This window comes from Mustela nivalis (genome assembly GCF_964662115.1).
Source record: "Mustela nivalis genome assembly, chromosome: 17".
Taxonomy (NCBI): Eukaryota; Metazoa; Chordata; class Mammalia; order Carnivora; family Mustelidae; genus Mustela; species Mustela nivalis.
The window spans coordinates 9,289,798-9,304,349 of record NC_139036.1 but is presented as its reverse complement, the minus strand read 5'-3'; the positions used below and the strand labels follow the sequence as shown (position 1 = coordinate 9,304,349).

Sequence of the window (14,552 nt, the reverse complement as noted above, 5' to 3'; positions counted from 1 at the left end):
GAATCACAGACCTGTACCCCTGAAACAAATAATACATTATGTGATAATAATAAAGTTTGCTATGAATACTGATGTAAAAATAAAATAAAATCAGTTTTAGTTATATAGAATGAATTAAGTCCCAGGGATAATTGTGTTACCAGAGTAGCTATAGTTAACACTATACTTAATCCTTAAAAGTTTGCTGAGAGGGTGCCTGCGTAGCTCAGTTGATTAAGCAACTGCCTTCGGCTCAGGTCACGATCCTGAAGTCCTGGGATCAAGTCCCGCATCAGGCTCCCAGCTCCACTGCTTCTCCCTCTGACCTTCTCCCCTCTCATGCTCTCTTCTCACTCTCTCTCTCAAATAAATAAAATCTTTAAAAAAAAATTTGCTGAGAGGGTGGATCTTAGGTGAAATGTTCTTATCACCTAAAAAATAAAGTGGCAGGAGCAAACTTGGAACGGGTGGATATATTTGTGGCATTGATAGTGGTGATGATTCTATGAGTAAACACCATGAAATGCATCAGGTTATATACCTTAAATATGTGTACTTTTTGTAAGCCAATCCTACCTCAATAGAGTGGCTTGAAAAATATAAAGAAGGGGCACCTGGGTGGCTCAGTTTAAGCCTCTGCCTTCAGCTCAGGTCATGATTTCAGGGTCCTGGGATCGAGCACCTGAGTCCAGCTCTCTGCTCAGCAGGGAGTCTGGTTCTCCCTTTCCCTTTCTCAATTAAATACATGAAATCCTTAGATATATACACACACATAGAAAGTCAGAACTCTCGTTTGAGTCTTAATTTATCAATTTGGTGTCAGCTACTCTAAACCTCAACTAGAGGTTTAAAAAAAATTAAAAAAATTAAAAATAAATAATAACAAAAATACCTCAATGGAAAATTGAAAAAAAAATTAAGGAAAATACAAGACTGAATCAAATGTTTAAGATAGTAAATAATCATCCTACAAAAGGCACGTCCCATCAAAAGAAACAAAAGGGCTCTCTTACTGTGGGTTAAGGATATGGCAACATCTTTTTGTCTTAACACTTTTCAGTTGTGTCAAGGATAAGGATCTCCATAGAACTGTGTACAGGAGAAGGGATGCTACCATCCTCCAAATCGCCCAGCTGTTAAAGTTCTGTTTTATCGTACTTGTAGGCTGCCCCCACACAGGGTAGCCCAAGAGACATGGTGGCTTTGGTGTCTGTCCTTGAAGTCCTGTGCATATTCCTGCAAGGGGCAGAGGCCTTCCCACTGATCTCATAGCCTTCAGAATCGTTTCCAAACAACTGCCACACACATTTGCAGGTCAGTTACATTTTGAAATCTGCAAGATCTGGCCTGCCCTCAGAATGCATTCAGGGAATTCGTTACGGAATCAAACCCCACTCCCTTGTCCATCCGCAACACACAATAAAACATGAAAGCACCCACAAGTTGGTAAAATAGATTTTATTTTTTCATACAAAGAAATAGTATGAATTAACAGAATTTTTTTTTTCCCTAGAAACATCTTTCTCTGTGTAAAATTACTTTGTGTTATACATAGGACAAAATACTTGTTTTAATTTTTTTTTGTACATATTGGCTATTCTAACAACCAGGTTATAGAAGACATACGGCTAGAATCTGCACCGTATTTCGGATTACTGGGCTGAATGAACTCAGTCATAAATTAATGTTATAAAAGTGAAAAAAAAAAATCTAACCACACCTTTCAGTTTAATTGACCATCCTTCTTGAAAAACTGAAAAAGAAAAATGACACGGACGTCCGTGTCAGCGTTTGAGATAAAACGCTAAGTATTTCAAGTCTACTGGAAGCTTCCATTTTCCTTTCTTATGTAAATAGCCTGGCAGGATCTGAAACTGTTTCTCCAAAAGCTTAAAACTATCTGTCACTCAAAATGACTTCCAAAGAGAATCCCATGAAAAGACAACGTCTCTTTCTCCGTCATCCAAGTATTTATTATGTAGTCACTATACCTAAATACCTTTCCAGGTACCACCTCCCACATTAACCCAGACTATAGCACAAACACCTCAAAGCAAGCATGGGGTAGACAGGGACCATAAAAACCTCCAATTTCTTTTTGCTGCTGTTGTTAACCTTTTTGTTTTTAACAAGCAAATGAAACGGAGATGAATAAAGTACTGCCAATGAATTATCAGAGCTTTCCTTGTAAACTGGAAAAAAATCCAAAGTACGCCCAGGGAAAAGGACTACAACAGGAACTGCTGTCTGTCTTCTAGCAGCTTAAGAACTTGAGTGGGTGGTCTTGGAGATTGCTAGAACAGGAAGAAACTCAAGGCTAATTGTAGGAGAAAGACATGTGGGCCCAGGCTCTATGATAACTGTTACATAACAGGGGGTAACGGTGGGACAGATGCCGCGTCTGGTTGGGTTGGGAACTGTAAGCTATCAGACCCCTATGAAGAGATGTGTGGAAGTGATCATTTATCTTCTATAGGAAAACGTGCTCTAGTCCATCCTTGTTAATTATCAACATCTGTTTGGATTCGAGGATTTGACCCAGAATAGAATCCTGACTCACTTCAATGTTCATGACTCAGTGACCCTCCTTGTATCCGGAGATTTCCGGTTTCAGTTGTAAGGCAGAGGATAAACAACTTAATCAAAACTGTCCAGCTTGGAAAGATGACAGGGACCCGAAGGGGAAGGAAAAATGCATGCGTGTTTTCCTACTGCCTTGTCGCATATCCTTCCCTGCGCTTTTTCTGCAATGCTACATCATGAGTCGTTATCAGGGCACGAAAGTGGCCAGAAGATGGTCAGGGCAGGGTTCTGTGGAGGTCGTGGATCCTGGCTTTTACTTTAAATGTTATGTTGTAAATGGAAAGAGGCATTCTCCACTTTATTACGAATAAGCAGGCTTTCTGACTGGAAAAACGCACAACCCATTAGCACCCTTATGCAGATGTCTCGACGCCCAAGCAGCAAGAAGGGAGAACCATGCGAGGATTATGGCATTCCCCTAAATGCAGCTTCTGTACTACTTGGTAGAGGCAGTCACTAAGCTCTGAAATGAACAGAGCATCTGAGGAGTAACGTACTGGAGCCCCCGTGCCCATCCTCCTGGCCAGAACCAACACGATGATCCTGACTGTTCTGCAGCTCAGTATGAGCTAACCTAGATCTGGGCTCAAACTTGTGGGTGAACACAAACCAATCACCAAACAAGACATCACCCAAGGACCAGTGACGCCGTGATCAATCTCTAAAGAGGAGTTATTTCTCTTTTCATACAAGTTCTTTTGCTCTACAGGGCGAGTTCTAGCCCATCCAACATACAAAAGGGTCTTTGTCAACATCATACCCCAACCATTCAGACACTGTGTGTCCCTTCCCACATAAGCCTTGGTGCAAATTTTCCAAACGAAAATTCTTCTATGGTAGAAGCATTCTGGTTTAGGAAACAGGGTAAAGCAAACGTGTTCATTCTGTGATATTGCTATATGGTGAACCTGATGGCCATAAGCTAGCCGTCACAAATAATCTCCAACTGCTCTCTCAACAGAGAGGGATGGGGAGAGCCTTCTGCATCAGCAGCAGAAATGCTGCCTGGTGACCCTTCCTGCTGGGACCTAGCTCAATCAGGGACATCTTTATAACTGTTAAGCTCGGCAGCCGCCAGGCAACAACATTCTTTCCTTAGCCTGTCTGTGCAAGAGCCACTCTTGGTGCTCGCCATCTGGCTGTTGGCTACAGACTGTGTTGTCAATCTGTGATGAGCTAGGAATTCCAAGGAGGTGAGTTGCAGACACCAAGAAGGGGGCCAGGGATTCACTTCTTCTGCCTTCTTCACTTCCTTTTGGTGCTCTTTGTCTTTTCTTCCCACTGAGGTGGTCCGTCTACTGGATGTGCCCCACATGGGCTGGCTCGGCACCCAGCAGCACCTTGGGGGTGGGGCTCTGAGGGCATAGGATGCACCTGATCCCCCCAGGGTCTTGACACCTGCCACCCATGGGTTTGTGCTAATGGTTCTGCTAGCCTAGGGGATTCTTTGGTGTGTCAGAGCAGAACTGTCTGCCTGGAGAGCCGAGCATGGTGCACTCGTGCAAATGAGACACCGTCTTTAGTTCTAAAGCAGCACACAAGCATCTCACACACGTGACCTGGGAAAGAGGAGCTATAACATCTGCATATGCTTCAAGCTGCTTCCTGAACCAGGAACCGGGACAGAAGAGGATGCAGGGCCATATTTCAAAAATCATAAGCTGATGTGAAAGGACCCTGGGACGCAGACTCCAGAGAGGAGGCATGTGTCCCTGCAAAGGTAGTAACCAACCCCCCCTTTTCAAACTGAGCAGACTTGGGGGGAAAAGCCTAGTGCTGTGGTCTGGCCTCTACATCCTTGGAAATGTCAACACATGGGCAAGAGGCTGCTACATGAGTCATGACCTTGAGGGAGCCGTGCTGCTGGGGCAGCTGGGGGCTCCTACGAGGTACGCATGGGCAGGGAGGGAGGAACAGAAGCCGTACCACAAGACCCAAGACACAAAGAGATGGCAAGTGAATTCAGACAGCGATCGAAGGCTGCATACCCGTAACAACAAAAATCTCAAGTTGTGCTTTTCTTCTTTTTAAATAAAATGGGTGGGGAGAGGGGGAGAAAAAAAAAACTGGAAGCACCATCCATCGTGAGGAAAAGAAGAGATTCAATACTTTGGAATGTTAACAGATTATGCAGCTAACTCTCTAAAGAGTGTGGCTAGGCAGCTTAGTGAGTTAATTGCTTATGAATTAAAAATAAATTATTATAAAATAGATTTCTGTACATTTTACATACATATAATCTCTCGATACATAAACCACGTGGCTAAGTCACACAGCCCCAGGGTCTGCTCAATCCCAGCCGAAGTCCTGGCCGGTCATCTGGTAGAACTTCAGGTTGAACGGCCGGTAGAACTCGCGCAGCCTGCGCACCACCTCGCGGTCGATCTCGGGGTGGGTCCTGCCCTTGGTCTTGCCCAGGCAGTGGGGCTTGCTGCTGCCCTCGGCCTTCTTGAGGCAGGGGAAGCCCTTGGTCTTGTTGAAGTAGAAGTGCTTGTCCGTGATGATCCTCTTGAGGCCCAGGAAGTCCTGCACGCGGCCCAGCTCGCCGGCCGGGTCGCTGATGAGCCGCTCGCCGCTCACGAAGAGCATCTGGCCGATGGGGAAGTGGCGCAGCCAGTGCTCCAGGTGCTTGGCGTAGATGCCGATCTGGATGGCGCTCCACGACGTGTCGATGAGGCCCGTCGTGCGGTTCTTGAACGTCAGGCTCTCGAAGGTGGGGATGTCGGGCCGCTTGGACAGCGTCTGCGTGTAGTCCGAGATGGCGCGGGTCACCGGGTCCCGCACCACCACGATGAGCTTGGTGTCCTTGGACATGGCCGAGATGCGCGCGGGCGCTTCGCGGGTGACGAAGTAACTGGGGGTCTTCTCCATGGTGATCTGGCCCTCCAGGGTCCTCGGCATCAGGTCCCTGGGGAAAGCAAGCAGAGCAAAGTCAGCTCAGAAGCAGGCACCTCTTTGGCCACGTGTGTCCACGGCCACACTGTTCATCCTGGTTCCCTCTAGTTACAGGGAACAGTGCTAGGAAGGTGAAAACATGGAAAAGGAATTTCAGAACTGAAAGGCGTGTGAACATCCCATCCGAAGCTTGGAGGCCAGATACTATCTCTGTGAAGTTGGTAGGCACCTTCCTCCAGGGTAGAAGCAGGGGGACAGGAGTTGCTCTGAATCCTCCCGTGGGGCCCACCTCTCCCTTATTTTTCCGGGCTATCCAGTATTTACACTTCTCCAAACACAAGGTCCTTGGCCTCTGGCTATGTGCCTTCCTCAACACAACACCTGGGACTCCCAGAGACTCTGCTGCCTACGGGTTCTCGGTAGCCTGAGCTCACCAAGCCTGAGCCCACATGCACTGGGGACAGGAAGGAAGATGTCCTCCCTCCCCCACCCAGCCACGCCAGACCAGCATCAACACACAGAGACCACTGACAAAACGCCTTTACCACGAAAAGCAGGCCCGAAGTCCACCAAAACCAGGAGGAATCAGACAGAAGCTAATCCAATACAAACCTGCCAAGAAGAAATCCCCAAGACCCAACTCTAGAAGCTTCCAGGAATACTGTAGATTCCATTTAAAAAAAAAAAGACTTGTATGATCTCTATCACTGCATTCACTTAAGCCAAAGGATGTGGATAATACTGTTAGGACCGATGGAGATGCGGCCCATGAGCCCCACGCCAGGAAGCCGTTTTGTGGCATAAGTGAGCGCGGACAGTAACACCAACAGCAGGTGGACGACTGTGCCTCATCTGCTCTCTGAACTTGAGCCTTCTACCGTGGGAAACGGGAAGAGCGTCCACCTACTTCATTCCATGGCTACGTGGTTCATAAAGGCAGAGCCGTTCAACCCTAAAAGCTAAGGGATGCAGGCTCCGACATTGGACTGCCTGGGTTCAAATCCCAGCGTTGCTGCAGCGAAGCTGTGTTACCTTGAACACCTTTCTTAACCTCTCTGTGCGTTTCTCTTCCTCCTCTGTAAAGATGAATGGGATGGTACTTCCCTTGTGGAAGTTTAATGAGGAAGAGAACGATTAACGATCGTAGTACGCTTGGAACATGCCTGACACGCGGTCTGTAACGGACATTCACTGGCTACCCTACGACGACGATTGTTACCAGCATTACAGTGTTCGAGCCCATTTACAGCACCTGGTAGGACAAAGTTGGGCACCCACGTGTACATGAAAAGGCAAGGGGATGTGTTAACTCACAGGAGACGAAGTTTCGGGCACAGATGCACCATCTTCCATTAGCTCTGGGATAGCAACTTCTGACTGCTTCCTATATGGGCCCATGAATTTAAAAATTATTTTAAAAAGACCATTTCCACATTATGTCTGACCAAATATCTACCTCTCGGTAGGACATACGAAAACTTCCAGCTTCGGGCCACCCCTCATCTACGGAGACCACGACTCCTCTCTTGAGCCCGTTTATGGAAACGATGATACAACGTTCTATCGCGGGAGCCAGATAGAATGGGGGGGCTGCACGCTGGGTGAGCTCCCCCTTCACAGCAAGTTAGAGGAAAAGGTTTTTCCCTGAAGGAAGCCGGCCTGGCAGCAGCAGAGCCATCCCAGGCTTATGCTAAAGCTGGATTGACCCACTTTGCCCATTAACCACTTAGGTGAAGTCTCATCGGGCTAATGTGGGCGAGGATTAAACAGAGTTCCTGGCTCTCAACCGATTTCGCGTTTTACCCAAGAGCTGGGCGAGTCTGATAAAATCCCAAGATCCCACCTCCCGGCCCCTCCGCCCACGTTAAGCCATCTGCCACCGCAGTCTACAGGAGCTGAACATTCAGAATCAGAAGGCTACCAGCACGACTAGAAGAAATCCAAACCCCAAGTTCTCCGCAGCCCCTGGATAGGCGGGGGTCTGTCCTCAAAGAGTCCATCTGACCCAGCACTGGCTTTGAAGTCAGGCTGCTCCGGTCGACTCTCGGCGTCCCTCCTGTTTGTATGTGACCCTGGATAGGTCACCTTACCTGCCCATGCCTCCATTGGTGCCTCTGAACCATGGGGAAAATGATGTCCACCCCCTCTAAGGTTCTGAGAGGACTACCCAGCCAGCATTGGTGTGGAGCCTGCAGCTAGCTGGAGTCAAGAAACTGTTATCAGTTATCTTCTGTTCACTGCATCTGGGAAAGGACATGAGGGAGCGAGATCCACGGGGAGTAGAAAGCACGGAAAGAAGGGGCGCCTGGGTGGCTCAGTGGGTTAAAGCCTCTGCCTTCGGCTCAGGTGTGGTCCCAGGGTCCTGGGATCGAGCCCTGCATCGGGCTCCCTGGCTGAGCCTACTTGTGATCTCTGTCTGTAAAATGAATAAATAACATCTTTAAAAAAAAAAAAAAAAACTAGTAAAGAAGGAAATGGAAGAGCCTTGCTGTTCTCTAGTCCTGTTCCCTGAACTCTGGGCCGATTTCCTGAGCTCCACGGCCTGTGGGGCACCCAAGCCATTCTGGGTACCAGCTCCAAGGGAGCCCTCTGCCCAGAATGGTCTGGAATTTGCACACCTGTGCGTCAGAAAGACTCAAGGGGCCTCGTGCTATGACAGAGACTGCTCAGCCCGTGCCCACAGAAGGCTCTGGGCTGCTCTCCCCTAGGTGTGCTTTGCTTGCTTACAATGAGTGGCTGATGGGTGAGATGCACACTGGGTTTCTCCATCATTTCCTGCAATGCCCCCAAGCCCCTTCTGCTCATGGAAACTGGCTCAGAGACAACTGCTTCCCAGCATACCCCTGTGGGTCCACTTGGTGGGGAACACGGCTTGGGAACTGTGTCGAGAGTCCCCGGCACCAAACCTTCTGGCAACTTACAGGCCAAGCCCTCTTTCTCCCCCTTCGGCCGCTCTGCTCCCCTGACCCCCAGGTCCTGGACCAAAGCCTTCCCCATTCTCTTCCCGGGTCTCTTCACCAGTGGCACGTCCTGCCCCAACACTCAAAACCTCCTGGGCACAAGTGCTTCCGAGAAGAAAGGATCAGGACATGGCCAAGGGCAAGACCCCTCGTGCGTGGGCCCTGCGTGCCTCTCCCAGCAGCCCCAGGCTGGACTCCCCAGCCAGCAGGGAGGTTGCAGCTTAATTGAGCGGCTCGTTATGAAAGCCAGTTTCTCAAACTGATCGTCACAGCTAATAATTATACAGCACTTGGGAGCTGGCGAGAAACGTTCACGTGCATTATCTGATTTAATCCTCACAATGAGCCTCTGAGGTAGGTCTTGCAATCTCCCATTGACTAATGACGAAACAAGCCGAAGGGGACAGGGTGGCTCATGCAGAAGCAGGTCGCAGGCCTGCAGATGGGACAGTTGGGACCGAAAGTCAACGTCCCCTACCCCGCCTTCCCTTTCTCTCATCCACGCTGCCTCCCCTCAACCTCCTGTTTCTGCTTAATAGGACTTAGAACCACACCCCTGCCCTCTCTTTAAACACACAAAAATAGACACCTGTATTTTTTCCTCTCTTTCGTAGATTAGGATCTTAATAATAGGTATTTCAGTGCTAGAATCAGAGGACTACGATGGTAATTGTTTAAATAGGAGTCGGATTTCAAAACAATAGACCTCTTAGGTTCACACTCGCCAGCAGTTAGTTGCATGAAATAGGCCCCAGAGTATGAGCAACGGTGGGAAGAGCTCGTCCCCTCCTTCCCTCTTCACCAGGTGGGCAGGAAGGGGCACCTCTTCAAGCACAAGTCACCGTCGTGTGCTTGTGATACCCATGGGGCTTGAGAGGCAAGTCTGAGGAAGACACAGGCTTACACCGTGAGAACTGCCCTAGCACAAGCCTCCAAGAACCTGACCAGACAGGCTCACCCACGACAGAAAGCAGAAAGGACCCCTCTTTACCGAAACCAAAGTGGGTAAGACTGGCATGTCAAAACCTGAGACCCGGGTGAGTCTAGAAGGGTCGCAGAGACTTTCATCTTGTTGGAGGCTATTCACAAGAGAGCTGTGTGCCACATTCTGGGGCGCTGGTTTCCTCCTGGAGGCATAGCAGGCTCATCTAGAATGCTCTCAACTCCAAGCCTGGGTTCTATCGCAGACCCCCGGAATCAGGCCCCAGCGCAGCAATCACTCAGACACACCTACCACTTACTCTGCTGATAACAGCGGAAGTTTTCCAGCAAACCCAAGGCTTCCCACTTGTGTGAGAGGCTCAGAGTGAAGTCTTGAGGTCCCACTCTGTCTGCTGCAGACCAGGTGCCAGGGCAAGGAGGACTGCAGAGAACACAGCCATTGCAACACATAAAATACAGTCTGCTTTCATGCAGAGAGAAGGAAAGGATGTTTGCTGCCCCGAAACATGTGTGTGCCACAGAAACACACACGCACACATGCACACAGTCAGTTATCAAACCCAAGTCAGGCTGCCAGGGGAACAAAAGGAGGCAAACTGAAGGAACCAGAAGGAAGACAAGTCCTGATCAGCAGCAGCAAAAGTTAGACAGCATCAACGTAAACAGGAGACAGGAAGGCAAACAGGTCAAGAACAGCGCAGGTATCCCAGGGTCCTGGGATGAGCCCCGCATCAGGCTCTCTGCTCAGTGGGGAGTCTGCTTCCATTCCTCTCTCTCTCTGCCTACTTGTGATCCCTGTCTGTCAAATAAATAAATAAAATCTTTAAAAGAAAAAAAAAAAGGAACAGCGCAAGTAACTGGATGGTCTGATGACACTTTTGCCGAAGTATGTAGCTCCAAATGAACCAAAATTCTCTGCTCAAAACACAAACAAACAAAAAACACAACAACAACAAAATCTAAAAAAAAAAAAAAAAAAAAAAAACCCATAAAACCGAAGATGAGTTCATGGTCAGAAATGACCCCCTGAGCCCTTTCCAGCTTTTCTCACCAGAAGCGGGGCGGGGGGCAGGGCAGGAGGGCGACTGCCAGAATGAAGTTCCAGGATTTAGAATCTCCAGCTCTCGGAGGACGCGGCACTGTCTCTGCCTGTGCCTTCCCCAGACAGTGGAGGAGGCGAGCCCGCCACCGGCAGTGTCCCCTTCCCCCTGGGCGCTGGTGGTCACAGTCACAGGGCTTCCGAGAAGCACAGAGTTCATAAACCGACGAACATCCCCAGGTCCCGGCCTCGCTGTCCTGTGTCCCTGCTAAAAGCCAACAGTTAACAACCAACCTCCAGGCCTCACTGAGCAGGAGATTTGCCTGAGCCACAGTCCTAAAAAGCCCGAGATTTCGGATCTTCTCCAGCAGCCAATGTGGCCCTCATTTGCCTGCCCTGTTTCTTTCTCTCCTCCGCTGACACCCCCTGCTCCCATGGTCCCGCCACTAAACCCCTTATTTAAACTGGCAAATGACACAACAATAAAAAGGCAGATTATTGAAATGGGTGTAGCCTCAGTACAGCCCAGCAGATGCCGGAGACGTTTATGCACAGCAGAAGCGAGTGAATGCATTTGAGACAGCAGACAAAGCTGCAGGCCAGCCACAGTGTGCTGGGGAGGGTCCTGCTCCAGCTCAGATCCAAGAAAACCAGGAACCAGAGACAGCCAGAACATTCGGCCTGCCCCTTTCTCCTCCCCCACCAGGAAGCAGGTCCTTGCTTGGTTGCAGAAATACCCCCACGTTTTCTGAACTCCCACAGAGATTTCTTCTTCTTTTTAAACATTTCTTTTTAACTTGCATATAATAATAAAGAATTACCCTCGGGGTCCAGCTCTGTCCAGCACTGGGAAATGCCACCACTCCCCAATCTGTCCCTGAGCAGCCCCTTGCCAGCAATGACCTTGGGGCGAGCAAAATCCACAGGACAGGCTCTCTTACAAAAGGCCACAGGATGCCCAAATCCTTGTTCAGATACTGGTTGGAGGAAAATACGGATTGAAATCAGAAAATGGTCAATAGGGATTCAGTTATTTGGACATTACAGATATACTGCAGTTTAAAAAAAAAAAAAAATTTCCATAAAGGTCTCAGTCCTGGTTCTGGTTCCGATTCTAACTGGCATGGGCCCCCCTAGCCATACTCCTGACGTTCTGGGCTGGAAACTTAGCACAGGGACCCCTGGGTGGCTCAGTCGTTAAGCATCTGCCTTCAGCTCAGGTCATGATCCCAGAGTCCTGGGCCTGAGCCCCCCATTGCGGGAAGCCTGCTTCTCCCTCTCCCACTCCCCCGGCTTGTATTCCCTCTCACTGTGCATCCATGTCAAATAAATAAATAAAATCTTAGTAAAAAGAAAAAAAAAACCAAAGTTAGCAAAGCCAAGGAGGTATCCGTGCTCTGCTCATTCTGAGAAACTTTTCCAACAACCGACCATCCTGGGACACACAGGCCAGGAATCCAACTTTAGCTTCCCCGCAAAGAAACCCCGAGGCCAGTCTGAGAATTCAACACCCAAACTCGAAACAAACAGAACCATCTTTCCAAACGGAAGAATCAAGATTTCTAGAAAGCGTTATGACCCCAATACCAAAAATAGTGAAATAAAAATAAGCTACCTCATTCGTAGTACGGGCAGCCCCAAATCTGTCTAGGAAACAAAGACATCGCCTTCCAATGGCAAAAAGCAGGTAGAGTGCCACCCAACAAACCCACAAGCATCCGCAGCTGAATGCAGAGACACTGGGATCCGCAGAGATCAGGGAAGAGGAGAGAGGAAGAGACAGACAGTTGGGGAGCAAAGAGTTTTCAGGGCAGGAAAAACTGTCTGCATGATACCATAATGATGGCTATGGGGTATCCTCTGTTTGTCCAAGCCCATGGGATACACACACGGAGAAGGAACCAGGAGACAATGACCTGTCCAAGCGGATTCATCAGTTGTAACAGATGTCCCTCTTTGGTGGGCAATGAGGATGGTGGGGTACACCTGCACCTGGGAGGGGGCAGGGGTCCATGGGCATTCTCGGCAACTTCCCCTCAATTTCGCCATAAAATCTAACACTGGGTCAGAGGGAGGGGGCCAGACCAGCGAGAGGGAGGCTCGGCGCGAGTTGAGTGCCTTAGTCTCCCCATCACAGGGAGGCCAACTTGAAGGTTCAGGAAGGGCAGCACGGAGTGGGGGCAGGGGACAGGAGGCACTCAGTACCCCAGGCCAAAGTGTTAAAGCATTTTCAAGAGAAAACCCAAAGGCAAGACAAAAGCAGGCCGCAGGGTTATCAGGGCTCTAAGCACAGGCGTCTTATCCAGCACCCCCAAAAAACCTCCCTGGTGTCTGGTGACCCTATAAATCACAGAGGGCCTCCAGGGTCAGACACACAAGACCCGCAGCCTATCCCTCCTCCTTCCTCTCCTACAGACAGACTAGGTACTGGGGGACCAGGAAGGAGCTTCTGGAAACCCTAACCGTGGACAATGCTGGAGAAACGGGAACTCAAACCGTGGGCTGTCACTTTGGGAAGTTTCTTCTTTAAAGCCGCTGGCTTCCCGGGAGGGGAGGCAGGAGGAGGGGGTGGGAGCAAGATGTGTATCAGCTCGGGGCCCCTCCTTATCTGGAACCTTCTTCCTTTCCTAGGGAGGCTCAAAGCCCACCCGTTCTGGGAGCTCCCCTTCAAAGAGCGGCATCTCCATAAATAATTATCTCCATTTGGGGGAAATGTTTGCATATCAAAGAACCCCTTGGGGAGGGTTTAAAAATAATTTAAAATGAAATTGTAAATAGTCTGTTGTTCTCAGTGTCTCTCCGGGGCTGGACCGGTGGGGGCTGCCGGAAGTGATGTCATTATTCATTATAAAGTTTACTGGGCCTTCTCCCCTTCCTTTTATTATTATTATTTTTTTAAAGGTAAGGGGTAGAAAAGAAAAAACCAACAAAGGCTGGACTCCCCCAGACCCCCTCCTCTTCCAACCCTCCCCCCCCTCCTTTCTCCACCCCTAGCCCCCAACCCCCACAGCAAGGATTTGGCCTCCATTGTCCTAGAATTTCAATACTGCTCAGAAAATGAAAAGGCCCTGAATGCCATAAGGGGGCAGGGCGAAAAAGAGCATCTCGCTCCTCTGGGTCAACTCAAGATGCCTTTTATTTTGGCAGAATCCTCTGTTATAGACCCTGTTTCACAAAGGCTGGGAGTTCCTGTTCCTGGAAGGGGCTGGGGGTGGGGAGAGGTGGTTGGGGGGAGGAGGGAGAGTTTCAATTAAAAGCTAATAGCCTTTTGTGAAGAGCTCTCTGGGGCATTGCTCCAGTTTACTGGACTTCACTGTGTGCTGGGACTGATCCTGTGAAATGAGAGTAATCTGGGTCCCATCTCCCGGAAGAAAAAAACAAACAAAAAATTTCTGACCATTGGAAAGAGAGAGAATATTCTGGGAAGCAGACTTTTTAGAAAGTAAATTCAGCCCCCTGGTGGGGCGGAGCAGAGGACCCAGACAGGAGGACAGTGGGACACCAAAATCCAAACCCAAGAACCCTGGGGTTTGGTCTCTGATCAGCACCAGCTTCCGGGGCTGGAACAGGCTGCTTTTCCCTGGGGCAGGAACGCAGGAACCCAGCAACCCAGCGCCAGCCCAGGGCAGAGGCGCTCACTTGTTGCTGTAAATCCTCTTCTAGCTCTCTGCCTCACACGAGAAAAGCCGCCTTCCCACTGCCCTTGGTGTAACTGGCAGCAAAAGTTTGTAAACAGGACTCCACCCAAAAGCCTTTGAAGCCCTCGGCACTGCCAGTCAAGTGATTTTCCTCTGATCTTGATTGATTGTCAGTGCCAGTCAATCAAGATGGAAGGAAAATCACTACCTTCGGCCAGGGAGCTGGGAGATAACCCATAGGACAAAGGGAGGGGGCTTTCTGGCAATCCATGAAAGCCTAAAGGACTCTGGCACCTGAAGCTCTGGGGTCTGCTCCCCGCCCTGCCCCTGACAAGCACCTAAGGCCTTGGAGGGCAGGCAGGCGCTCAAAGCTTTGGGCTTGGTTTCCCTGTATATGCAAGTGAATGCGCTGGTTTAACAGGATGTTCTTTGGCTCTAAAATTCTAAAAGATGACCCTTAAGCTCTCCACCTCTCCCTCGCCTTCAGCCAAAACTAGCTATGGTACCACGCCAGTC

At 49.3% G+C, this 14,552-nt stretch overlaps 1 protein-coding gene across 1 annotated transcript in view; it reads right to left on the bottom strand.

Moving 5' to 3' along the window:
- Positions 1 to 1,422: 1,422 nt before the first annotated feature.
- HS3ST3B1 (heparan sulfate-glucosamine 3-sulfotransferase 3B1) overlaps positions 1,423 to 14,552 on the bottom strand; it is a 39,900-nt gene continuing 26,770 nt past the window's right edge. The window contains exon 2 of the mRNA XM_082705776.1: positions 1,423 to 5,470. Within this exon, the coding sequence (XP_082561902.1) occupies positions 4,852 to 5,470 (619 nt within the window). The 3' untranslated portion in view covers positions 1,423 to 4,851. The remainder of the gene's footprint in view (positions 5,471 to 14,552) is intronic.